This window comes from Lepisma saccharinum, chromosome 11 (assembly GCF_977018435.1).
Source record: "Lepisma saccharinum chromosome 11, izLepSacc3.1, whole genome shotgun sequence".
In the NCBI taxonomy this organism is placed as follows: domain Eukaryota; kingdom Metazoa; phylum Arthropoda; class Insecta; order Zygentoma; family Lepismatidae; genus Lepisma; species Lepisma saccharinum.
In genome coordinates, this window is record NC_139239.1 from 4,590,528 (window position 1) to 4,617,858 (window position 27,331).

The following is a 27,331-nucleotide window of genomic DNA, read 5'->3' on the forward strand; positions in this document are numbered from 1 at the left end:
TTTGTGTACATTGTCTGAAATTAGTGGCGATTAATATGTAATGTTTACAGTTACACGGAAGACGCCACATAATCCACAGTCTTCTGTCTAATACCTGATTGCCATCATAGGTCCAGCTACCAAACTTCATCTCGCAGTGTTGATCATCAAAGGGGAACCACGTTATGTCTATCTTGCATGTGCTCTTGAAGATGCCCGGCGGAACGTACAAACAGCTGCCGTTATGTCTGACCACAACATTTGTGTGGTAGGTCCCGTCGAATTTCTCATCGGCACTTGTAGTAAAGAGGTTGGAAAATATTTACTACTTTTAGGCGGAAGTATATTCTATAGATACCTGAACATATCTCTCATCAATTCCAAAAAATAATTTTGACTGTTTTTTTATGTACACGCATTAATTTTGACATCAAATCATCATTAAACAACAGCAAAGAAGAACAAGAAAATACAGTTTTGTAATTGATATATATATATATTTTTTTTTTAGTTTATTGATTCTGTTATCCTGTTATATTTATCATGGGTCTCACGGAAATATCAATATTTATTTATCAGTATGTTTTAGTGATTTGTTATTGCAACCTTGTTTATGCTCTGTATCACTATTTACCGCGGATGGTTCTTTTAGGTTTATGTGGAATAGTTTAGTTATGCATAAAATTTCGACAAATGCCATTCGTGCACCAGTTGTTCCTGAAATGAAACATTTCTCCAAGGAATCCAATACAATGAAAGTAAAGAAAATTAGTATAAATTTTGACAGAGTGATATAGAGTGCTTGCAACGAAAGAAGTGCATGATACTATTTTTTTGTAAGCAGTTTAAGTATTTATAGGTTTCGAGTTTCAGCTTGCAGAACAAAGTCATGCATATTTTTTGCAGTGTCCTAATTATTTTTATACAAAATAAACCTTATTATCGTGCAAATCTAAGTTAAGGTTATATATATATATATATAGATTTAGGCCAAGCATTTTATTGTGTAATTCATTAAGGATGTTATTAATACCAGGCATAAAACAATACGCTAGTGTTCTACTTAAAATGGTCGAGAATTACAGAGCTTATAAAGCTTTGTGCCTAACAGAATAAAACAATTTAAGAATTGGTGATTTGGCATGCTAGCAATCAGAATTGGCTGCTTCTAGAAAAATTGAAATGCTTACTATTTTTGCATGCAATGCAAAACAGATTTTTTAAAAATATAACTTCTTATATTACATAGTATATTACATTGACAAAGTACTTTCGTATTAAATCATTTTATTTTGATTCTACAATTAAAATAAGTTAAGAGTTTTATAAGTGGATGTTTAACACGGAGTATATTATTTTGATGTTAATTAACACAAGTTATTATATTTTATAGGTAGTATAATTGGGACACATCACATTTTCACCAAGGAGAGGAGTTCCCTTTTCGAACTGTTTCAGAGTTAGGTTTCTGAAAAAAATCTACATTGTAGTTACAGCTTGAAAAAGAAATGCTCCTGTCGCTAGTGAAAACATTGTTTAAAAATTGCTCATAATGTGGCCTACAACAACGGCTAGCTGTCCACTGTACTTCCCACCAGAATAAAAAAGATCTTGGCAGAGCTCGTAGAGATTATTTCGCCCGCTAGGTAGCCCATGCAAGTCCCAGGAAGGAAAAAAAATTAGAGACGATAAGCCGAATTGTTGATCTATGTAGATAAGAGTGGGTAAAGCAGTAAGGAGAAGAGGACGAGGTTGTAGTGTTGTCCTCTATAATATCAATAACAATAATAATATTCAGAAAATACAGTGGTTCTAAATTTCATGCAGAAAACTCACACACATTTCTTGTATTCATCAAATACCGCATCCTTGCATTAAAAAGTACCGAAAATTGAAAATCAAAAATTAAATTGAACATAAAGTTCAAAACCATAGGTAAGCAAAAGAAACAATTTACACATATAAGAATTAACACAATGTGTGTTCATTATACATATATGTGTAAAACTGTATGTATAAAATGTGCGAACAAAATTGTGAATTTTTCTCATACATTTTTTTTCCAAAATATATAGAAAAAATGAAACTATGTTTTGGGCACAGAGAAAAATAAAGTTTTTTTTTTACTGCATCAAATTAATATTTTTACGGATCAAAATGACTACGACAAAAAGCAAATTACGACCATACCACTTCATCAGTGCATGTAGTGCTTCCTATCCTTCATGGTGGGAGGTCGTTGTTGTGGCCAACTCTTCATATAATTTTTAAAAAATGATCACAAATTATTTCTTACTGCGTGGAAAGGTCTGGAATGATCTTAAAACGTGCCTTAAATGGGAGGGGTTCTTACAGCAGGCACATTCTGTTAAGTTTAAGATCATGATTATGTATAAGAGAAAAGAAAAAAAGGTTAGACATGTTAAAAGAGCTACAAATTATGAAAGTATGAGACAAAACTTAGGTTTCCATAACTGTTCCATTCCAAATATGGGAATTTCGTGAATTTTTCTTCGATTTCATAATACTTTTCAACAAAAAATAAATGTGTAACAGACCACTGGCACCAATCAAAAGTGTTATATACTTATCAATTTTTGAATATCACATCAGTGATTGATTCTTATGAAATAATTTCTTGAGTTATGAAAACCTTTATCTTTTCAAAAGAATATTAAAATTAACACAACATAATATTGTTCTAACTTAATATTACACTAGAGAGGTAGATACTGATTGCACCAAGCTCAAAGGTTTTATATTCTTCATGTTCTATGTTACATTTTTAGCATAGTTTCGTAAAACTATTTTCATCCAAATGGAACCATTGAGCTTAGACTCCACCACTCTACATATACTTTCTATATTAGACTGAAAAATAGTGAATAAGATAAGAAACTTGAAATGTTCTCAATTTTACCTCACTATATTTTCCAATACAGCTTACTTACGCAAAAGTACATGAACGAAAATAAATAAGTCGATTTTTCTGGAATGTAAAAATAGGAATGTTGTAGGCATGTATGCAGTTTTATGTAATGTAATAAAACTACGATGTGGATATTATTATAAATATTCCAGAATCAGAATGGGATAGTTCCAGAGATCGTGGATATATTGCTATTTAACATTTTCTTTAACATTCAGTGAAACAAATATCATTTTTATTAAAATTTTTGCCAAATTATTACCTTTATTAGAGATGATCATGAAGAATAAATATTAAAGGTGATAGAACTTACTCAGTAAGTGCAGTACTTGAGATATATTCTACTGGGGAGGAAATTTCAGTAACTACTCTTGAAGCATCGGTATTTTATAAATTATATTTATTTATAAATATACAGTCTACTCAGCCCCCAAGTGCCAAAAATTAGCAACCACATGATTGGATGCAGAAACTAGAGGGGAGATTTCCTCCTCTCATCCTCCTTCAAATACCACCCTGTGTGTTTCACTAAATAGGTTATCCTCAAACCTAAAAAAAAGTATTAGTGATGCGTAACTACACCTTGTATGCAAAAGATTGTCAGGTTCTGCAAGTAGTTTTAATTTACTGCAATTTTTCAGGTTTTAAGCAGGAGCCAAATGTGGTGGGATTGTCCACTGTTGACATTTAGTTCATGGCAGTGGCGGTGATTGGGTTCTAAAACCGGGGAACAAGGTCCAAACTATGGGGGGGGGGGCAGGGGTGCAAAGACAGTATATTTTCCTTTGTATTGATAAGGTTGTCCGAGGACTTGGTTGAGATGGAGGCGGTGATAGGGGGAGGCACTCCACTTCATTCTACCATGCATGGCTCCATTTCTTTAGAATACATTTTCTTTAGTACAGTGCTAATAATAACAACCAATTCCAGCTGCTAATATTTGTGTTAATTCTTTTGTTTCAAATGGTTTACTGGTTGTAAGATTAGAGACCAATTTTAAAAATGGCAATAGAGTTATTAGAAGAAGATGAAGATGGTGATGAGAACTGCAGAGAACACTTATCGTGTACATTGTTACTTGCACCCTGTTAGCCTTTTGTGTACAAGGTGTATGTTACACCTCCCCACAAAATTGGCACCTTTCACATACCTGAAATGTGAATTATGCTTGAGACTTCTATTTGTTAAATTTATTCTTCATTCATATATTAGAAAGTTCTTTAATTTTGTAACTTCTATATCCAATTTGAAAGAAAGAAAACTTCCCTCCGATCTCTGGAGGCAACCTGACAGAATTTTCTAACACAGAAAATTAAATAGTTAAAAATGGAAAGCTTTAACTTGTAATGAAAAGTTTATCTAACCTTTCCCTCTTGAGGTCCTGTGAAAAAGTTAAAGATATGTTACCTGTTATACATGAGGATATCGGGCTTCCATATCTTGTTTGGCGTTATCCTTAAGTCCTTGACCCCGCCGAACTCCGAATCATTCCAGCGAAGTCCGTAATCGTTCCATTCCTGATACAGGGATAGACTCGACGTGAGCATCGTTCGGTCACAAGTTGATTATATTTTATAGCATAGGGTACATACGGTATAGGTTATAAAGATCAAATTGCAACTAGACTACAGGAAATCTACTATTTACTCCTGGGGTGCTCCGATGTAAATACACTTATATGCACATAGAAAGATATATAACAGTAGAGAAACGGTGCAATTAAATAAGGGGATGCTTTTGTTAATGTGAATTTTAAATGTAAGTGAATCGGTTCCAAACACACAGAGACCAAAAGAAATAAAAAAAAGTGTAAAGAATTATCACATTCTCATAATACTGAGCACAGAGATGTATTTTTAAATATAAGTTTTTCTTTGGTACTTTTTATTAGTTTTGGTTAATATAAATTGATATGATGTGAAATAATAAATAAATACTAAATTGTATATCATATTCATTTAGTTTTGACAGCAGCTGAACAGTTTTCTTTTAGTTTAGTTTAGACACTATATACTATAGTATGGTGTTTAATTATTATTTAAAGGTTAGGAATGTAGTATATCCATGGTTGCCTTCCTGATTGAATTCTTTCTGTTATTGTTCTGAGCCATTTCAGATAAATATTGGGGAGTTTATTTGCATTTCGATATTTAATTTCACTTTTGTACCTATTTATATTTATCACAATGATGAGAGTAAATGATGACGCAGAATAAATGACAAACGCAATGTTCCGATCGGGACTAATCCTGAATCGTCGATGTTATGTTCTCGAGTCAAGCACTCTATGCACTCGGCAACCAAGGTGACACAGGTGGAAATGATTCATATATTTAATGAAGGCCATGTGCACTAACTTTAATTTTCTTGCTTCTCACTTTTCATCGCTCATTATCTCCATAGCTATTGGCCCAATTTATTGTAATATAATGAAGCGTATTTTTCAATTTTTACTTTGGTGTAGTGATGTAATGTACAACACAATGTTTCTCCTTTTTTGTTATGATGTACTAAACTAATTATTATTTCATTATGTATCTTGACGTTTTCCATGCCCTTTTAATCAAGGGTCAACGGAAGAAAATAAAATTCAAATTCAAAATCATGTTCTAACACATGACAAGCATTAATACGAATTTTCAGTTCTTTCAAGCTTACAGTTAATAAAAAGTGTCTTTTTGATTTAAGTTTTCTTTATGCACAGTAAGGCTAATCGGGACTGGACAGTTTAAAGTGGGATCGGAACCACTATGTGCCTCCACCTGGTATTAAACCCGGGACCCCTTTATTCTAGTTTTGTGTAAATTTGCCACTGCGTCATCGGGGAGGCCCATCATGTTGCATTTAAACATTTTCATTTCTGGTTGACGAAGAAAAACTTTTAAATTATTAATTTATCTTTCATGAATACATATTGAATCTCAGAAATTTGTGCTCTTATCAATTTTGAACATGAAGATTAAAAAATATATACAATTACAGCCAATCTGCTTCCTAAGCAAAATAAAATTTGCAAAAATAAATCTATTTTGATGACATTAATTTTAGTGACTTCATTTATTGTTATTATAGGCGAGTATGAATACTATTTCATCAACTAGAAAACCCCAAAATACCTATTTCACAAAAGGATCAATTTTGTTTTTTTCAATATAATTGCTAAACTTCTAGTTTTGTGTAAATTTGTGTAATCGAAATTGTTACATGATATGTTGTTGTTTTAAGTCCACTTTATGCACAGTAAGGCTAATCGGGAATTTTTACATGATATAACAAGATATATGTTTAATACAATACCTGACAAAAATAACCTCAGAGAAATTTTTGAAAGCGGAGCACCACAGGTAAAATCTAGAAGGAAGCCTATGAAGAAGGTTTTTAAAGTATACGTATTTCTGTAAGTTTTAATATACCAGTTTTCTACGAACATTTAAGTAAATATATATTGGTAATTATATTTTTAATTTGTTTTATGGTAATATCAAAATTATTGCATCCCACACATATAATATTCACTGATGGTACAACGATTTCACAAGCTTTCTACACAATCAACAAAGCGTACAAGGACTACTACAGATATTCAAATTCCACTACATACCAAAAGCATACTGACACATGATATAGGTTGACGAGGATGAACGTGTAGAATGCGAAAGAGACAGTGTGAAATTTTTCATGCATGGTAGATTAGTAAGGTAATGGAAGAAACATGCCAGTTTTATCACCGTCGCGATTCGTCATATGACTTTGTAGCAAAAACTTTTGAAATCTCCTGATAAATTTGATAATCCTATGTAGTAAATTATAGACTTTTGTTGTAATATATGAATGATTTTTATTTATTAGAAAATTATGAAATTTCCAAAGGATACATATTTATTAAAGTGAAAACTGTAAAATATTTATAAAATTTGTATACTATTCATCTAAAGAGTGAATAAACAAATAACTTATTGCACTTTCACTCATAGTTTTGAAATATTTCAAAGAAATGTATTGAAATATCTATTGGTTAAACCCACAAAGTGAATGTTTTAATTTATTATGGAAGAAAAGTATTGTTGCTTTAATGAAATGTTACTCTTTTCAACATTTTTCAAATAATTTAATTACATTTCAGAGTGCTTTCCATATCCAAAATTACAAATCTTCAATCAGTAATAATTATTCTTGTATATAATTTTTTCTAGCAAGGGGAGGCACTCGCTCCCCCAATTTCAAGTTAAGCTGCTGTTAAATTATGATGTGAAAATTATTCTGTAATCTCCTAGATTCTGATTTTAATATTTCCAAGATTTAATAATGTTCATTTGATACATTAGGATTAGTAGATTCGTAACTTTAGTTCCAGGTAAATTTTAGATAATGAAATGATCATGAAAATATACAAAACTAATTTTGTCTTATAAAGTGATGCTAATTGTTTTCCTACATATTATAACTCTACTATTACCGCAATTGTGTAGGATTTTTACAGAACTTGGGTATCCTGTACAAAGTATCTTATGTTTTATTTACTTGTAACAAATATCCCTGCAAAATTCTGGGTTGGCGGTGCGCTTAAAGAACAAGTTGTGACGTTGGAAATACTTTGAACTCACCTCCATACATATTAATTGAAGAGCTAGAAGCATTTATCCTTAAAATGTTTTGCCGCGTTATACCGACAGCTCTTCTCGTCTTCTCGATGACAAGGTTGAAAAAAAATTACCTCGGTATTCCGCAGCGACCAGTTGTGCCGCATGAGGAGCCGAAGTCAATGAACAGCTATTGATTTCCCATTCAATTTTGCTTTCCACCTCACGTCTTCCGAATGCAAAAGGCTTGTGAACCAAAGTTCTGGTCTACGAGGAACTTCACATTCGCGAGAGATAAAAAAGCTACTTGGCTTTTTCCGCACAAGAGGCCGGGCCGAGAAAGGATGTCGGGGAGGGAATAATAATGCGCGTGGTACACGGCTTCACTTAACAGGGATCGATATAAATTTGAGAGGTCTGAATTGAAATACGTGCGCCATGAAGAAAATTGGACCGGCCTTTCGCGATGCTCTCTTAAAGAACTTTCGGAATCATCGTAGGCAAAGAGGTGAGCTTGTTTATACTTACGGTGAAATTACGTGAAATTAATATTTCATGTTTTCAGTTATTATTTTGTCGTCTTATTCTTCTCTTCGATTAACGTGATGGGAGTTTTTGAAGATATTTTTTCCAAGATATTTTTACAGTTTAACAGTGGCGGCTCGTGGTTCGGTTTGATTGTAGTGAAAATAAACTAGTATATACCTATGTATATATATGCGTTTGTGTCGTAATCTGCACATTATGGTTTCTATACTCTACGTAGAGAATTCTGACTAAGCTAAAAAATAATTTAAAATGCTGTTTCGAAGCGTCGTTTTTCAATCACGTTAGCTTCGTATCCAATAGAAAACTAATATATTCATAAGAAGAACTTGTCGCATTCATTTCTCGAAAAAGGTGGAATGTATTGGCAAAATACACATGACAATCGTGAGCGGAAAATAGCATATTAATTACCACGAGAATTTTTATTATACTGGCTTCGCTACTTAGCATAACATTGCTCCCAATTGTAAAGAAAACGTACTTCCCATCTTTTCTTCAACAGTCGAATCACAGATAATCCTATTTCACTTCCAACGTTGCCTGTTATGTACGCTCGTCGTCTTACGTAGATTATAATGTCTACAAGTATTATCTACACAATTGTCGTCGCGTATATTTAGTCTACTGTTCGATGATTACGTGGAAACACTCGAAAAACCGTTCTATGCAGATTGTAATTTGTCGGGAGGCATTGATACTCATTTATTTTACTAAACCTTTATCTTCTCCATCGCAGTTAATCTAGTAAAGCTCTTCACATGAACTGCTTTTAAATTCCTTCGCCACAATATTGTAGTAAGTCTGTTTATATCAGTATTTATTTTTCGACAAGTTTTATAGTTAGGATTGTTTTAAGATTTTGCTGTTAAAATCGCGGGAAAGAGGAACATGGCGTTTTAATCACGTAGGTGACAACGTTGGCGTTCCTTTTTTACCCATTTTCACGGTTTTTCGAGGAATTTCGCTCCCGAGGCGAATTGTTTTCCCCTCCCTTTCCCGTACATAGGGACGGGGGTAAAGTCGGGCATAGCGCCAGAAAAAAACGTTGAAACGATTGGGAGGTCTCCGATGTCTTCTTTAAGTTGCAGAAGCCGAGTACACAACCGGGCGGGAAGATGTTATTCGCTACCGCGAGTGGGCAATCAACATAAAAGGTTTGCTGACTAATTTGCTTCTGTATGTTAACATTATGTAACTATATTCACTATAACTTAATATTAATCTAATAAGTTCAGTTGTCGGTAGTTGTTGAACGTCACCACATAAACAGAAGCCGCCACTGCAGTTTAACATACATATTTATTGTAAAAGCAATATATATCTGAGGTGTGAATGCTCGCTAAAATATTTGTTATATTACTAAATTGCCAAAATAAAGTTACAGCTAGTGTGCTTAACAGTTCAGACAATATTTGCAACGAATTACGGAAGACACAGGGAATACTTTGCACAATGGCTAGATTTAATAGCATATATTTTAATAAATAACTTTAAAAGCAGAAAATAAAAGAAATGTCGGGTTAATATTTCAAAAGTTTTACTTTCTGTACTCATCTGTATAGCATTTACATTTATAATGTATCCTTTGGAAATGGAATGTGCAATTGATTTCATTAATAAACTCAGAGAAAGTAAATTATATTAGAACGAAATAATACGTGATTAAGGATTAGTAAATTTTATCTGTAAATAGAAACAAAACGAATGGTTGTACAGAAACAAAATTATTTGCCTTGGTTTACTCATTATTAAAACAATTAGATTCAAAGTACTTTCTAAGCCTTACATTATTTTAACTGCTGAAATTAAAGAATTTAATACATGATTTAATGTATTATTTTAATTTTTTTGGATTCTTTTAGATTTTATTATTCACAGATTAATTATATAAAAATTCCTTCCTGATTTCCTTTTAAGTTTATATAATCGGGTTTATTTTGTAAGTTGCGGAAAGTTAGAGAGTAAGTTTACAAGATGTCACACACACGGAAGAATCTCAATCAAACATTGTAATTAACTCACATAAACTTAAATAAAAAAAATGATTGGCAGGGCAGTATCAAATTTTATCCACAAGATGATGCTTCTCTTATCTATCTATAAAATTAAGTTCTAGTTTTAGTGACTAGTCATTGAATTGAAACAAAATTGAATTTCGAAGTTCTAATTTTAAAATATTTCACATAAGCAAATAAGAAATGATAGATGCTTTTTTCAAATGTTTGTAAAATATGTTACAATTCAAACTCGGGCGCTATATTCTTAATCACAATTACATCAATACATTCAATAAAAATTCTACGAACTAAATATCCTTTTACTCCATACGAAAATATGCATAGTCGTGTTTTATAATTTATAAACCTTCGCTGATAGTGCAAGTTGTCATCTAGTTAAAAAGCTTTCTGTTTACATACCGTATATCGTTGTTGGATATATTCATTAAGAGTGTACCTCGGTTACGATAAACAAAAAAGCGCTGACGTATACATTTCTCTATTTCTATGTTTTGGTCATTTCACGTCGCTTTTCTTCCATTTTTCACTGGATTAGCTAGAATGAGTCCCAATATAGCTAATCCAGTAATTAGCACAGATGTTTTTCATTATTTTTTTAACGAAATTTTTTTCGTGACCTCTCACAAAAAACTCTAATTTTTGGAACTTTAAAAACGTGGAAAAATTTATTCTTTAGATTAAATTGCAGAATATGAAACCATAATCTGGTTCCTGTATTTTACACTCAATGTTTTCGATCTAACGCAATTTGTGCTTAGACTATTCTGTTCGATTACAAACTTACTCAACTTTATTTATGTTATTAGCGATAAAAATAAAAAAAAACTTTCTGTCTTTTCGGCGAACGACGCCAATTTCCAGGGGGCTCCAGCAGACCCACACCCATCCTTAGGAAGGATTTCAGTATTTTTATGGAAGGAACAGGATCATTGTATTTTCACACACGCTTAGATACGATTTTCTAGCAGTGGAGCCAGCAGAGGTTTTAGTTTCGGGCGGGATGAAGGTTGGATGAAATATTTTCAGGAGGTTAAGGCTGCGAAGATCTCTTCTTTCTCTTCTCCCTTTTCATTCTTCCCATGTTTATTCATCTTTTTATTTTTCAGCTTCTGTATCTTCTTTCTCTCTTTCTATTTCCCCTACGCCTCACTGTTCATAGTAGGGATGGCCACAAAGTCCAGAAAATGGATATCTGGATTTCAAATTATCCAATATCCGTTTTGGATGTAACGAATACTCAGAATTCAGATATCAGGATAGCACAGATGATAAAGGACTTGTAGAAAATCCGTACAGTGAAACACGAACACGACGAATAAAGAATATGTGGATATCCCGAAACGGATAAACTATAAAACTGACCGGTTAACTCACCGGACATTTCGGATAATCCGAAAATCCTGATAATTAGGATATCGGATATCCGGATAATTAGGATAGTCAGAATATCCTGATAATCCAGACAATTTGGATATCCGGATTTAAGAATATCCGATATCCTGATATTTGAAATCTGGATAGACAATTATCCGGATTTGGCCATCCTTAGTTCAAAGCTTTGTTCATTTGTGGACTGATGGGAAGTCGTGAAATTAAAAAAAACAACTATGGAACAGAGAAAGTGCAAGGAGGAGCAACAGCAGGAAAAAAAATGCAAAAGCAGAATAACCACGAGAATTGAGAACGAATAGTGTATTTTTTTTTCTATTTAGTGGCGCTTCTTTGCCACTTTTGTCTAATCGCAACTATGGGGATAAGTGTTGACTCACAAACATCCATGCCCAGCCCGAGATTCAAACCCGGGACCCCTGGCATCTGATACGTAGGTCGGCGAGGAAAACTGATGATTAGACGAAATTGACGAAGGGATACTCACAAAATCACCCATGCACAGGTGAGAACTCGAACCCGGAACTTCGGTGGATAGATGGAAAATCGACTACTTGACGTGCACGGCCACCGAGCCGGCTGAAAGGAAAGTGTACGTCACAGGGTTATGAAGGCATCAACTTTGGCTACGTTTGTTCATTATTTATTCAGTTTTGGTCTATAGTCCCCATTAAACAATTTGAAATGTTTTTTTTTCTATTATTATTGCTAACGTCACATTATTGCTATACTTATATCTATTAAATTTAAAAGGAATGGGATTAGTACATTCACTAACATGATGAACAACACTGATGTTACATTAAAAACTTTATTGAGGACGAATTTTAAATATTCTTAAGAGGAAATGAAATCACATAAAAAACTTAAAGCAACTTGATTTCGTGTTTTTCGACTGAGTGTATCGAAGATGGTGCATGGAAATAATTACGATTTTAATCTATACTGGTGGGCACAACCGCAATAGGGATTCATTACAAAAGCGAAACTCTCACGTTCCTCCCATTCTCAAAATCAGCGTGTAATCATTTAATCCCTTTTGCGATAAAACATCCTCGTGGTTATTTGTTTCGCACGCATTCGAATACTGTGCATTCGTATAGCCAATTGGTTAGCTCTCTTGCCTTTCGTCTGAGAAGTCCAGGGTTCGATTCCCAGTGGCTTCGGTGTTAACCCAACTATTTGAAAGCAATAGTAATGGGCTCCGGTGTGAAATCGAGAAATCAGCGGCGATGGGACTCGATGAGCTGGCCATCCAATCAAAGGTTGCTTGGGAGAGCTTGGTCCTTACAGGGCTGTTCCTCCACGGAGTTTAGTGAGTATTAAAATACTGTAGATTGATTTTGTGTGTAATGTACGTAGTTCCCGGGTGAGATTTTAGCCTCTATTCCAGACACAAGTTTCACTTTCGTGCTTCGTTCTGCTGACTCGGTGACAGAGCGCTTTTAGTGGTCGAATTTTGCCCTCTCCACTGAAGTTATCGGGTTCGAATCACGCCCGGGGTATGTGTGTTCTTTGCGAGCGTCCCTTCATCAAATTCATCCAGTCATCACTCATCCCCATCTTTGTGATTAGCCAAAAGTGGAAGCAAAGTTACGTAAAGAAGCAAAAATACAAAATGCATTCTTGGTCTTCAATTGTTCTCAGGTTACTATGCTTGGCACTTGCTCTGTTCCACTGTTACTCAATTTCACAACTGTTTCATCAGTTCACTAATAGAGAAAGCTATGAAGAGTGAAGCCTCAGTTCTCCCACTTTACATACTTTCTCAGGGGGTATTCGCCCCCTCTCAACAAATCTGGCAAGCCAATTTGTCATCTAAATACCTTCCCTAGAAGCTAATTCCAATTCTCTGACAATACCCTTAATGTAATGAACCTTAAGACCAGGACACCTAACGTTGCAACAATATAGTGGACTAAGTACAATAAACATAATTCTTGCTTAAGTGCACGCGAGTTGCCTCACACTCGCACGCGTGCATGGGACGACATGTGGATGGAAAGGAGGATGCAAAGCTTGCAATTTTCGCGGGATTAAAAAAGAAGAAAAGGCAATGAAGACCAAGCGATAAATCAAGATTAAGCCTGGACAGGAATTTCCGCAGGCGACGGAGAATTAGCATATTCTCGAACCAGAGATCAGGAGAGGGTTAGGGTGAAGTAATCGAAGATGCAACTCTTGTTCATGTATTAGTGGGAGCGAAGGGGTGTCTATTGTCCTTTCAGTTTGTGGCTCACTATGCATGGAATAGTGTGAGCTTTCGCCGATGTTCTAGGATCTTGGACATGCTTAAAAATCTGATGTAGTCAGATATTCTTGTCTTTTTTTAAAGGCACTGTGCCCAATAGCTCTTGAATACAGTGCGATTATAGTCACTACACATGTCAGTGATGAAGTGACGCAATACATTTCTTTTCTTAAAATGTTAATCAATTCTAACAGTTCGTAGGGGAGGTTGGGTGCCAAACTGAGAGGCAAGGACGGTTTACTTTTTCTTGGCAGACAAGGCTTAGCATTTAGAGACCATAGTGGAGGCAAAAAGTAGGGAGAGGCAACTGCCCCTCTACGTCCCCTTCATCGCCGCCACTGTTAACAGTAGAATAAAGAACGGGGCCTGACCCTATCCGAAGACACCCAACTTCACTTCCATGTAGTACACTTTGGACTGCATTTTGCATACTAACGAGGTTCTGGCGCCAGGACCTGCAGCAAGGATAATCCTCTGTAGGAATTGTGTTGTGTCGTCCATATATGCGTATGATAGTCCATTCATCCATTTCATCTTATCATCATTCATTCCCATCTTTACGATTAGCTAAGAGTGGCAGAAAGGCGAAGTAAAATAAATCAAATCAATACATCAGTAGAAAAAAGAACATCAATTGTTTGTTCCCCAATGACACATGAACACGTGGTGCTGCTGCTGTCACGGTATTGGCCCCCCGCTTACCCGACCTGACCTACCCCTTTGACTTTTATATCTGGTGGTTTAGGTCTAAGGTGTACGATGTGACGGTAACAACATTGCACAACTGAAACAACAGATTATAGTCGCAGTTTCTAAGATTCCACCGGTCATGTTGGAGAAGGTGGGTTACTGGTAGCTGTGCCTAAACCTGCGGGGTGATCATGTTGAGTTACCCTGATTCAGTGTCCCATTGTGATAGGCGTTTAATACATCGTGTAATAAAACCTGTTTAGGCAGATACAGTTACTAACAATGTTGTTCGTATAGGGCAAACGTATCGGCTGAGTCGGATTTGCTAAAGAGCATTTACATAAGGATGAGGAGCTTTGGGACAACGTGATCTTGTCCGATTAAACCAAAACAAGCCTGCACGTATCAGATGGTGTGGCCAGAGTGTGGATGAAGGCAAATACGCAAGACAATGTTGCCAATACAGTTAAACAGTTACTACAGTAAAACATGGTGGAGGATTCATTATGATCTGGGCCCGTATGTCGACGAGAGGAGTTGGGAAAATGCAAGTCATTGATGGAATCATGGACAAACTTGTCTGAAATAATATCCTGAAGAATAACGTGAAACAAAGTGCCCAGCAAATGGGGTTACAACGTGTGCTCACAGTTCAACAGAGGATAACGACAGCAAAATACTGCTCAACTCAACAGAGACTGGTTGATTTGAAATGTACCAAAGCAGTTGAAAACACCAGGTCAATGTCCAGATCTGAATCCAATTGATCATTTGTAGCCACCTTTGAAGAAACGTGTCCATAAACATGAGTGCAAGTCAAAATAATATCTGACGACGGCAGTTGCTTTAGAGTGGAAGGGAATCAGCTCATACACCTGCAAAACCTTGGTTGCTTCTATGCACAGGAGATGCAAAGCAGTTACTTAAGGCCAAGGGTTATGATTCTGTCTATTAAACTGTCTCATTTTGTAACATTTTTATGTTTGTTTTTCTGTTTTCATTGCAACTGTACAAACAGAAACGTGACATCAAAATAGCATCATTGTGCTAAAAGATAATGATTTTTCGTTATTTATAAAGTTTGTGGGCGAACAAACAATTGTAAATAAATCAACATACATGATTATAATTACATGTAGGGAGAATACCTAATGTACTAAGGCTTTTTATATTTTTTTTCTCGTTTACTTCTCTGACTTCATGTGTACGAACAACATTGTGAGTAACTGTATGTATATTTACTTTATAATCACCCTGAAGCATGTTTTTAATATTTTTTTATATCCATTGTAAGAAGAAATTGGTTGTTAGCGCGTCTTCAATATGCAGATTACTAGAAATGATGTCATCATTTCAAATTTAAAAAAAAATCAGTGTTACCATCCTAGACATGTAATATGCCAATACAGTATGCAATCACAGTGCCGAGTGCATGAAAAAGGCATGTTCTAACAAAGCGTTAATTTGCATTCCTCAAAAGGGATACAACAAGGCAGGACTTTCAATTAAAACTTTTGTGTCAATAATCGATACCAGTAATGCAAATAACAAGAGCAATTGCTTCCACTTGGTTTTATATTCTGCGTGTATTCTATTAGGCAATAATCGATATATTGTTTGCACACAAGAAGTAAGTACCGAAACCACTATAACCTTTTTCGGATTTGAATTTCAGTTTTTTTTTGTTTTTTTTGCAGTTACCATTTAAATTTCCATCATTTATGTCAAGCCTAAATGTAAGTTAAGAGTTACATGTTGTAATTGTATTGTAAATTTCTGCATTAGCGTAGCTTTTCTACCACTTTTTGCTAATCACAAAATCACAACCATGAAAATGTGTGATGATTAGGTGAAACACTCAGAAACATCAATCATCCCAGGCTGGGACTCAATCCCGGGATACTTATGACCTCTAACCTAGCACTCTCAGGGTCGATATCGTGAGTCGAACAGTCAATGCCCTCATCTATCTATACTCTGTCTCAGGAATCTCTGGAGCAAGCTATCGAAAACAAGTTCTCTGCGCAAGAACTGACACAAGAGGGATCGATCAATGAACACGCGAGAGGAAACGGGATTGTATGGAGGGGGAATGCGACTGTAGCTACTAGCCGTTTGCAGCATCGCGCACTGCTTTGCTCCGCCCATTCACTTTCTCCTCTTTTCTACCGTTATGCGCGATCTTGCTCCACAGATTACTGGCACAGAGTGTAGACGGTTGAGAGTAAATTATATTTTAGTCTACCCAAATTTTTGAACATTAAACATTACAGGAAAATGAACACATTGTCTCCGCCGAAAATAACAGTAGTACCAGCATTTTTGAAATCCTATCGGGAAGTAATGCCAATAGCAGCTCGAAGAAACACTCAGATATTTTGGTGCAACAAACATAAAACTTTCTCACAGAGTATCTATCTGCGGATGTAATCTGCCCATCAATGATCCGGTACAGTGGTAATATATCATCTTATCGTGACATATGAAACAAAAAAAATATTCCCAGATTTATCCAGACATCCATCACTAATGAATGGAGTTAATTTGTTTTAAGCTCTAAGCCCGTTCTGAGAGAGAATGGTTTGAGGTTCAATCCCTATAAATGTGCTCGAATAATTTACAGTAACAAAGCTTTAAAAATTGACAGTTTCTTAATCGTAAAGCTGTACAATCGAACCACCATATGTTACTGACCGCATATGTTTAATCTTCATGTAGGCTAGTTTTAATTTCGATATCATGGAGATAAATTAAATATCTACACAAGTATTATTTTTAATTAAAGTATGGCCAGCATATAAATTAAATTATTATTTTAGAATGCTTTGTCTTATAAAATAATATCATGTACACTTTATTTATAGCTATGATTAGAATATATTCACATAGTCAATATTTGTGAATACCGTATAGTTAAATATATAGTACAAATTACTTTAAATTATTACAATTTTTCTTTAATTTCTATTTTGGAAATTTTCTGCCATAAATTTGTGTTACTTCGTAAATATCTTTACAATCCAAATAGGCTCTAGAGAAATATAATTGTTTACTGTTTACCAGACACTACTCACCATCGACAAGGAGTAGGAGAAGAGAATGATAGGAGCTGAAAAATACTGACTAAAGAAGATATATTAAACATTCAATGAACAAAATTTACAGTTCACTTCATATACACTATTTTGGTCTGCCCCAAAGCAATTGATACTGCCCTACCTTAGGGAGACACAGTTTCAAAATTTTCAATGCAAGAAAAAAGAAGAAAACGGATGGTTAGAGAAAAAACGATGCTCTGCCGTGTGTGTTTTTAATGAAGCAATTGTTAACACTTACCAACGTAAGCCAAATATTTGTAATTAGGAGTTGATTCTTCTCGTCCTATAGTAAGACACAACAAAAAGGGAAAACAAACATTGTTAGTCACATGACAAGAAACATGCAAACGGCTAACGCATACAGAACCAGGGCCAGGAACCAAACGTTTCGTATATTTCTATAAATTTCAAAAATATGATAGGCAAAATTTGAGAACTTACAGTACATTTAAACCTACATCACAAATTGAAAAACCATTATTTTAATATATTCAGTACCTTAAAACATTGATTTTTCGTTATATATATAATTGAGATAAGTTTCATTTAGGATTCTGTAGTGTCTTCGAAAAAAAAAAAATTCGAGTAGGCTTTCAATAATGAAATCAATGCAATGCAATTTGTATATTCAGAGACTGTCATATAGAAAAGTTAGTTGCCTGACTCCTGTAACTGTACAGACTAAGAACACGGCCCTTGGGATGTAGTCAGGGCTGTGTGACGCAATCACGGTAGTTGCGACGCCGTAAGCAGCCAACAAAATGCAATTGCACTTATTCTATGCACACATTCAAGGGAGAAAACATAATGTGGAGGAAAATGCCAAAATCAAAACATTAGAATCGTTCTGAATATATCCCACAGTTTGCAACATAAATACATTCTCCTTTAAAATGCAACCACTCCACTGAAATAGCTATATCATAATATTGACCTTTTCTTGAATTCCAATGATCACAAACGGTGAAAAACGCCAACAATAAACATGTTTATTGTAGTTGGTAACACTGACTTATAGCTATTTTCAGTTCTTACGGCGGGCGCTCTAGAAGCTGGCAGGGGAAGTGGGGAGCGGGGAAGCGACCAATCCAGCGCGATAAGAAACGTAACGGCCAGTAGAACGACGAGTTTCACGTAGTGCTTTTTCCGGCCGCGTCGTGTCTCTCGGCGCCACTGCTGTTGTCTGGTTGGTCTGTTGCGTAATCCCCGCTCCCCACTTCCCTTGGCAGAACTAGGACCGGCCGCCGTAAGAACTGAAAAGAGCTATAGAAAGATACGCAGATTTGAAATGATTACAAATTCACATTATATAAACGTATGTGAAGAGACACGAAATAAGCTCAGCAATTTCTGTAATTGCATGGATGACGTAACATTTGAAATTAATAATAATTGATAGAAACAAGACAAGAAAGAAATACTTCTGTACTCTACATAGAACAATTGGAATGTACATTTCAACTCTTCTAGATAATACATTCCTTTAACAATTTAAACTCACTTGGAATGTATTTAACGAAGCATTTCATTATAATGTATTGTAGGAACTGTCCGTTTCGAATTGAGATAGAGTTGATAATCACAAATGAACTAGAAACGGGTTAATTTCAACGAGATATGTGATTCTAAAGAAGATGCTGTTATACTTGTATTTAAATTTTAAAAGCCCGCCACATTATATTTAATCCCTTATGCACTTGGCAATTTCTTAAAAAGTGTTTGTATATGCATGTATATACGTGGCACAATATCACTTACCAAATTCAACCAAGCGTTTGTTGTCAAAATTTGGTTCTTTTCGTCCTAGAAGAGGGGAGAAAGAATAACACACTTGTCAACCACAAAATGAAGATTCAGACCACTTCACTGTGTCTTAAACATTTTATCGGAACTTTTAAAAGTTGTTTTCCCTTATTCGAAACGTTTTTACATTAAGAAATGTCTTCCAACGTTTAAGCTTCTGATAGAAATATAAATTATGCTGCATGTAATATAAATGTGGCACTAAAAGTAAGCGTGATTTTCCAGCTGGATAACTTACCTGATAATTGTAAAGCGTTTACAATTACAGTAGTATACATAATGTTTTTTGATAATATCATTTTCAGAGATTTTTTTAATTACTCGTAAACCACACAACCAATTAACATTTTATTTATAATCATACAGTTGTAGATATTTATATTTTATTAAATGTTCGAAATTCTAACAAACTCCTTATCTATAACGTAATATAGCTTGTCAATAATTTATTTACTTTAAAAAATATGAGATTTGAAAACATAATTGTATGAAGTTTACGTGACAAACATTAAATATTAATGCAATTAATTATTATTTATAATAAAACGGAAATTTTATAAAATTTCACATTAATTGTGAGAAGTATAAAATAATGAACAAACATGGTTTATTATTATGATTTGTATTTTTAGTGGATAATTTTTACGGATATTTTCGGTGATAATGCTGATATTACTCGTCTGCAAATTTACATCATATATTATTAATGCCGTCTATTTCTGTAATGCATATATGGTGTTGAATATAAATTGTTAAAGTGATATGCAAAGATGGAAACTCATCAAATGCCAAAAGTTAGCGCTAAACGGAATATACAAGATATGATAACCACAATATTTCAATAGTTTTTATGGGTCTGTACTGTAGAAGACACGCCCTTCATTCTGGCATTAAGAAATATGGCTGCAAACTAACTGTAAAGGGTTGAATGGAAGTGGAGGAAATTCGTCAGTGGCAGAGAAAGAAAGGAATATTCCGCCAACTTAACACCGCACCACAGGCGGTAGTTTCTCGAGCGAAAAGCTGCAAGATGGCGGAATGAGACGTTCTGTCCTTGCAAACTGACACGAACGAAGGACGATGATCGATCTCATCATTTTGGCGGGAGGCAGGGGCGGAAATTGCCATGCAAAATGATACATTTTCCACGGAAGAAGGAACTCGCTCATGGAAGATGCAAATACCCCGCTATTAGGAGCGAAATACGCCCCTGCTGCCATCTTCAACCCTCTAAAATGTTATCTCATTATGCGCTTGTTTTTGGCAAGAGTAAGCAAAAATTCCAACAAAAAGAAAAAGAAAATGTATTCTATTAAATGCTCCTTTCAGAAGTCAACGACAATAAAAAACCGTACTTTACATTTCATTTTAAAAAATGCATATATCATTGTCTTTGGAGTGTAAGGAGAAAGGACACCCGTTAGTAGGAGTCAGAGGAGACACTTGCCCCCCTGAGATATCTGGAAACAGTTTGTGTAATTTGAATGCTGAAATTGTTGAGCGTATTTTAATATAAATAATACTGTAAGCTATGGCAATTAACTACTATGTCCAACAAAATACCCAGAGAATGTTTCACCAAAGAAAAATTATGTTGACTGCCGTGTTCCATGAAGAATAGCAGATGAAGTAGTATCTGTTTGATGCCAGTGCACAGTAGCGGGGATTGGGTTTACAAAACTGGGGGGCAAGGACAGTTTACTTTATGTTGGTAGATAAGGTTTAGTGTGTATATATAGTGCAGGAGCAAAAGTGGCAAAAAATTGGGGGGGGGGTAACTGCCCCCTCGATCCCCTTAATCGCCGCCACTGCCTGTGCATCGTGAAAAAGTACAAAAAGATAAAGAAATGTACATCAACATAATGATAGATGTTTATGGAAAGCAAGCAAGGAAAATCCAGTTTCTACTTAAATAGTGGATTCAGGTCTGAACTTGTCAACATCGCCAAAGTAGGGAATTCAATTTCAATTTTATGATTTGAATAATAATAATCAGTGCTCTTTCTGGCGGAACGCAATGGTACGCCGTACAGGAACCTTTTTATAGGCGAGATGGAAATATATAATATTAATAATAATAATAACAACAAAACGATCACATAAGAACCTATCACAATATTTTGAATAGTTCTTAATATGAACACAATAGCAAACCAACTTGAAGAGCAGGCCCGTAGCAGGGGTAAGCTGGGTGGGCTAAAGCCTAGGGTGCCATTCAAAGCTGTTTACCCTATAAGACAACAAAGTCAGAATATGCGACGGAGAAATTTACACTTGGCAGAGGTAAGGGGAGAATGAAAATATACAAGGTGGTACTCGACCCTTGTTCTCATTGAAGATTTTTTTCAAGTGATGAAGTTACACCTAGATACTTCCTTTGGAGCGCCGCCTTTCAACTTGATACATGAAGTTCCTTCGACCACTTCACGAAAAGATCTCTATCATAAATCATTTTCGATTATGAGTTTGTTTTTACATTTTGTTTACTTACTGACATTCTGAACTTGCCCGAAAATGTTTTCTCTCTGATCTCTTTCCGAAAAACAAAATCCTGGCTATGCCGCGTCGCTGTTAGTTTTATGAAATTGTTGCCATTCGCAGATTTTTACAAATTTTTAAATATAACATATATTTTTTTTATTTAATTCGTGTTTTCTGCCATTTTTGGCTAATTGCGACGATGAGGATAAGTGATGATATGATGAAGGGACACTCACAAAGGACACCCATTACCAGGCCGGGATTCGAACCCGAGATCCATGCCATCGTATCACGCTGTGCTAACCACTCCGCCACCGAGGCCAGGTACGGTATATTATTATTATTATTTACTAGTTTTGTTTGTTTCCTCACTTCAAAATGTATACGATGTAAATATCATAAACCATGGGATAAGATGAAAATGCGTCCAAGGACGCACACAAAATGTCGATGTTTGGTTGTGCGGGTGGATGGACACGAAACCACAATCTGCCCAAGACGCCAAACCATCTATCTACGGACTGTAACGGAACCTTTCTTTCCAGGAAAAATCACTGATAATAATAATAATAATAATAATAATAATAATAGATAAAATTTAAGTTTCTATGACTGCAGGGCAAAATATGAAATCTTACTGTGATCCTCCTTTAAAAAAAAATCAGTCAGCACCCTCTGTTCCACGTAGTACGTTCTGGAAACCGGACTCTTGTAGGCAAACGAGGCTCTGGCGCCTAAATCCACAGTCCCTAGTTGGGTGTTGAGTTCACAATTATCTCCTCATCCATCTCAGCTGTCCGTTATTTATCCTTGTCGTTGCGATTAGCCAGAAGTGGAAGAAGAGTTACGCAATATAAACCAAGTCAATCAACAGCACGATACGAATAAATTTGCAATACAGCTTTTCTTAGAATTATCGAAAACACAATAAGATTTTTTCTGCTCAGTATGTTCTTGCCTAACGACATGAGTAATATCAGGCTTGGTATGGGATTTAGGGTAAGGATTCCGAAAGGCATTGTTCCATTCATGGCTCCTCTATTAAACCTCAAGTGCTGCTTTGCATATTATTTATTAGATTGTCCATAAAGTTTAATATGATTTACTAGAGCTCTTGTCTGGATTTTTATTATAGAGATTTGGCTCGCTCACACGCCTGAATTATTACACATACACAGGTCGCGTAATGTACACAAAACTTCTCCTCGACTCTTTCGAGACATTTTATAACAGGCGTAAATTTTCAAAATATGAAAAACTGGCGTTATATATATGCTGGTACAAAAAGGATAACCAAAAGTACAAGTAGTCATTATTTCTTGGATCACTCTGTATAATAAAACCGTTTCAAGAGGCCCATCACTTGTAAGAGTTATGTATATTTTGTCTGTGATTACTGTAGCAATAATCCGCCAACTAATGCTCTCTCTCTACTTAGCGTACTAGCCAAATACATCCCCTGGGTCCTACTGGATGGGGTAGCCTAATGGTTAATCTGTGGTTTTGATATCAAGAGATCCAGCTTAGATTCTCGGCGGAGGCACATTGCAGTGGTTTGGATCTCACTTTTAACTGAAGGTTCAGTCCTGATTAGCTTATATGAGCATAAAGTAGACTAAAAAAATCAAAACAAAAAAGTATCCGATTATCACGGAAGTGCTGCCAAGTTCTGCCAAATGAAGTGAACACTGCTTGTGTGCTGTGACACTGAGCACATATCTAGACTCGCATCATGTCTTGTTTTTTCGTTGCATAGAAAATGGTCGCCGTGCACGATCACGTTTCGGTTTTTAGCTCCCCATGATGGAGCTGGTGACCAGTGTTTGTACAAATACCCAATCATTGCTTGTACACATTCAGCCACCACCCCCTCTCTTTATTTTTTTACTTTGACATGCAAACACGCTGTTTCAACAAGCCCACTCAAAGTGTAAATGCTGTTTTCTCTACTTTGTTCGTTTTTACATTCCACAATTCTGCTATGTGCAAACAAAGTGGGGAGGCCGTAATAAAATCAGAAAGCCAGTGAAATAAGAAAAGTAGCATTATAAAAGAATTGAGAAGAATCAAGTTCACTTATTAGGTTTTTGTAAAACCAAGAGGACCTTCAACCATCAGGTAAACAAGTCAAAATGAATGGATAATGGGAAAAATCTTCTTTGTCATCTTCATATTTTAAAATGATGGATTTGATAAATTCAATTTTTTTTGTCGGTTCCGCCACAAATTAAATTGAAAATATTAATGCTGCAATGGATTCATAATTGTTGATTCTGATAGTATTTTCTTGTGTCTTCTGTTACACTGGATACCATATAGCATGAATCATTACTGACGTACATTCACGAGCAGAAGTGAGTTTAAGTTCAGACATAGAGAGGAATTGCGAACAATTTCAGACGTAAATGTACAAGTTATTCGGTAATTGTTCCTTGATAGAAATTTAGATTATTTTTGCAAGTGAAGTGATAAACTATGCAATTTTCACAAGTTATGTAAGAAGATATTTTGAGATTATAAAATATTTTCGTTATTCATAACGTTAAATAAGTTTACAATTTCTCGTATACGTGGTAAGAACCAAGCATGTAAAAATAAGGAATGATTTTGACGGGCCACACCAGCTAATCCTATGTAAAATAAACACCAACCACATAGCAGCAACGAAAAATAAATTTTGTGTAAAAAGTTTGGTACTGCGGACATTATTTTTAGCTTTTTTCGCCATTTTGAAAGCTGGACGAAAAATCGCCGTTGAACATGTTTTCAAACTGACAAGAACTTTGCTCTTGATGGCGGAGGAGATAAAAAAATGTCATGATACAAAAAGTCAAGTGTAAACGGGTATGATATATGACACTGCACGCAGTAACATTCACTTTGTCATTTCAGAATATTCCAGCCATATTTTGCGACGCAGATGCATAGAAAACGAGGCAGTTTTCTTCACCTTACTTGCAAACATATTTAACTGATTTTTACGTTTTTAAATATACAGGTTAATATTGGTTCGTGGGCCACAATGAATAAGTTGGACTTCGAAATATTGATGAACACAGAATCTTACATTTCATACGTTCATTCTATCCTCCTTCCTTTTCATTTATTTCGATTATTTTACGCCATTCTCTACCTCTAGTTAATTCACGATGGTGAAAATGAAATATGAATTGACAAAATTGATGGTGGGACAAATACAATGCCTTTCTCAAAATTCCTAGCGCGTTGCTCTGGCCAGTCTGTCACGGAGTTCATGTCTCTCGCTATTATACATTGAATCTATATAGCACGTTATATACTATAAAACAGTCTATGATAATGGAGAAGATAATAGAAGTTTATGAAACATAAAGGAATTAAAAATAATATACTACCTTCTACCATTGTCCAATCAGGCAAATTTCTGATACGATGAAACAAAAATAAATATTGTTTGTTTTTAGAGCATTAATTATTAAATAAAATATAATGATAATCAAACTGCGATTAATATTTGCATGTAATGAGATTACATATTACTTTATACATTAAAAGAAAGAACATTATATTGTTAGTTATGCTATTCTTATTATATTTTTATCTAAGCAAACAGCATTTTTCGGTTAGTTGGACATAACAGTCTCTTCTGTGAGAAGCGATACGAAGAAAAACAAAAGTTTTAGTTTCATTTAGTGTCATTATTTTACTTTGCTTTTGAGTAGCTTAGCACGAGAAACTCGAGAAACATACTTTGCAAAAATTCCGCAAGCATTGCTACTCTTAAAAATTAAGGTTTTGGAGATATAAATTTCTACAAATTGTGAAAGGCATTGGTTAAAAATATAAATACTTTTATGTATGTTACAGAGATAGGATTAGAAACAGTGTAGAGAAAGTGGACAAGTTTTAAGTCGAGTTGCGTTTAACATTATATTTAAAAATGCAGCTAAATGTAGACTTTTGGGAGTACGTAATTATAACTTTTCTCATCTACTTAATATACATTTTAATAAAAATACTTTTTAATAAAAGTATACAATTTGTAACTCGATCTGTCTTATTGTACATTCAATGTAAAGTATACAGCGCAACTTGTTGCAGTCATATGAACGTTTTGCAAAATTAATTAGAAAAGTTTACACTTTCACTAAGTAGAATTAAAGACTAATTACACGACATAACTGAGAATTTTACTTAAAAGAAATAAAATAATGTCGGTCAAACTGTACCTTGTACAAAAATTCTATATAGAGAAGAGCTTTACTTCACTACTAAGCGATGTTAGTGTAGGAGAGACCGGAATGAGTTGCCCAAGGGGGTGAGTTGACAGTGTGTTTTATTTCTACGAGACGATAGTTGGCAACATTGCAGGTTACTGCGAACATGCGTCATATCTGGGAACAACTCACTGCTAACTTGTTGAGCGTCTTGTTCAAGACGTTTCTAGTGTATGATAGATAACATAATTTCCTACTTGCTAAGTAAATTTCTCAACTACGTATATATTCTTTCTTATACGTTATTTAAGAAACTAAGCACATATTTTATGGTAAGGCTATCGAGAAGACTTTGGTATGTTGTATCGATCCTATATGCTGCTACTTTGTTGAACTTCATTGTTTAACAGCTGTATGACTAGAAATTCCAACATGGCGATTGGGATGAGCTGACAATAGAAGGAGTGAGTTGGCGATGTTGTCTACTCACCCCAAAAAGCGTTTATCTGTTTCTCCACACGTCTTTACTCCAAAAATATTTTCCTTTGGTTGTATTATTTTCTGTTTGACAATATATAATAGCATCATAATGCATTATTCATATATTTAACACATATTTACAATCAGTAGAGGCGATTGAATGTCAAACCTGGGAGGCAAGGATAGTTACCTTTCTCCGTTCATAACTCTTAGCATTAGGAGACCATAGTGCGGGAGCAAAAAGTAGCAAAACGTGTGGGAGGGGGTAACTGCTCCCCTTAATCGCCACCACTGGTTATAATTATTATATTTTACATTGCAAAGGGTTTAGAATTTTTATTGCAAATATATGTGCAAATGTATAAACACAATAAAAACCCACATAAAAAAATAGAGAAGGAAAGTTCTGTGTTTGTAAATACCATGCCTCAGACGACTCATTATATTATAAAGACAATTATGTAACCCACTGTAGGCCTATTGAGAAAATTGTTGTTCAATTGCTTCATCAAAAATAGCTTATCAAAAGACAATTTGTTTGTAATTATATAAATTAGATCATAATTAAGGACAGTCTGTTGCATTTGTAATTATTTGTGATATAAAAATAAAAAATAAACACCTGGTAAAATATTGACTAAACAATTGTGGTAATCATTTTTTTAAAGTTTGGAACATTGAAGTTCTTCATTACACTCTTCATTTGAACACATTTTTTTGTAATCTGCAAGTTTTAAGACAGTATATTATTTGAAATATAATATTCCAAACTATATAAGGGAGAAAATACACATATTGTCAACTGACCCCCTATACATAGTCTATCAGTCACTCCATATTTATTTATTTATTGATAGAGCTCAACAGGCAATGCCCAATTATAGTGCT

At 34.8% G+C, this 27,331-nt stretch overlaps 1 protein-coding gene across 1 annotated transcript in view; it reads right to left on the minus strand.

Moving 5' to 3' along the window:
• Positions 1 to 27,331, minus strand: part of nAChRalpha6 (nicotinic acetylcholine receptor alpha6) — a 395,829-nt gene that overhangs the window by 32,676 nt on the left and 335,822 nt on the right. Inside the window, exons 3-6 of the mRNA XM_083130645.1 lie at positions 19,242 to 19,286; positions 17,722 to 17,766; positions 4,316 to 4,425; positions 95 to 275 (exon numbers count right to left, since the gene is read on the minus strand). Of these exons, the coding sequence (XP_082986771.1) occupies positions 95 to 275; positions 4,316 to 4,425; positions 17,722 to 17,766; positions 19,242 to 19,286 (381 nt within the window). The remainder of the gene's footprint in view (positions 1 to 94; positions 276 to 4,315; positions 4,426 to 17,721; positions 17,767 to 19,241; positions 19,287 to 27,331) is intronic.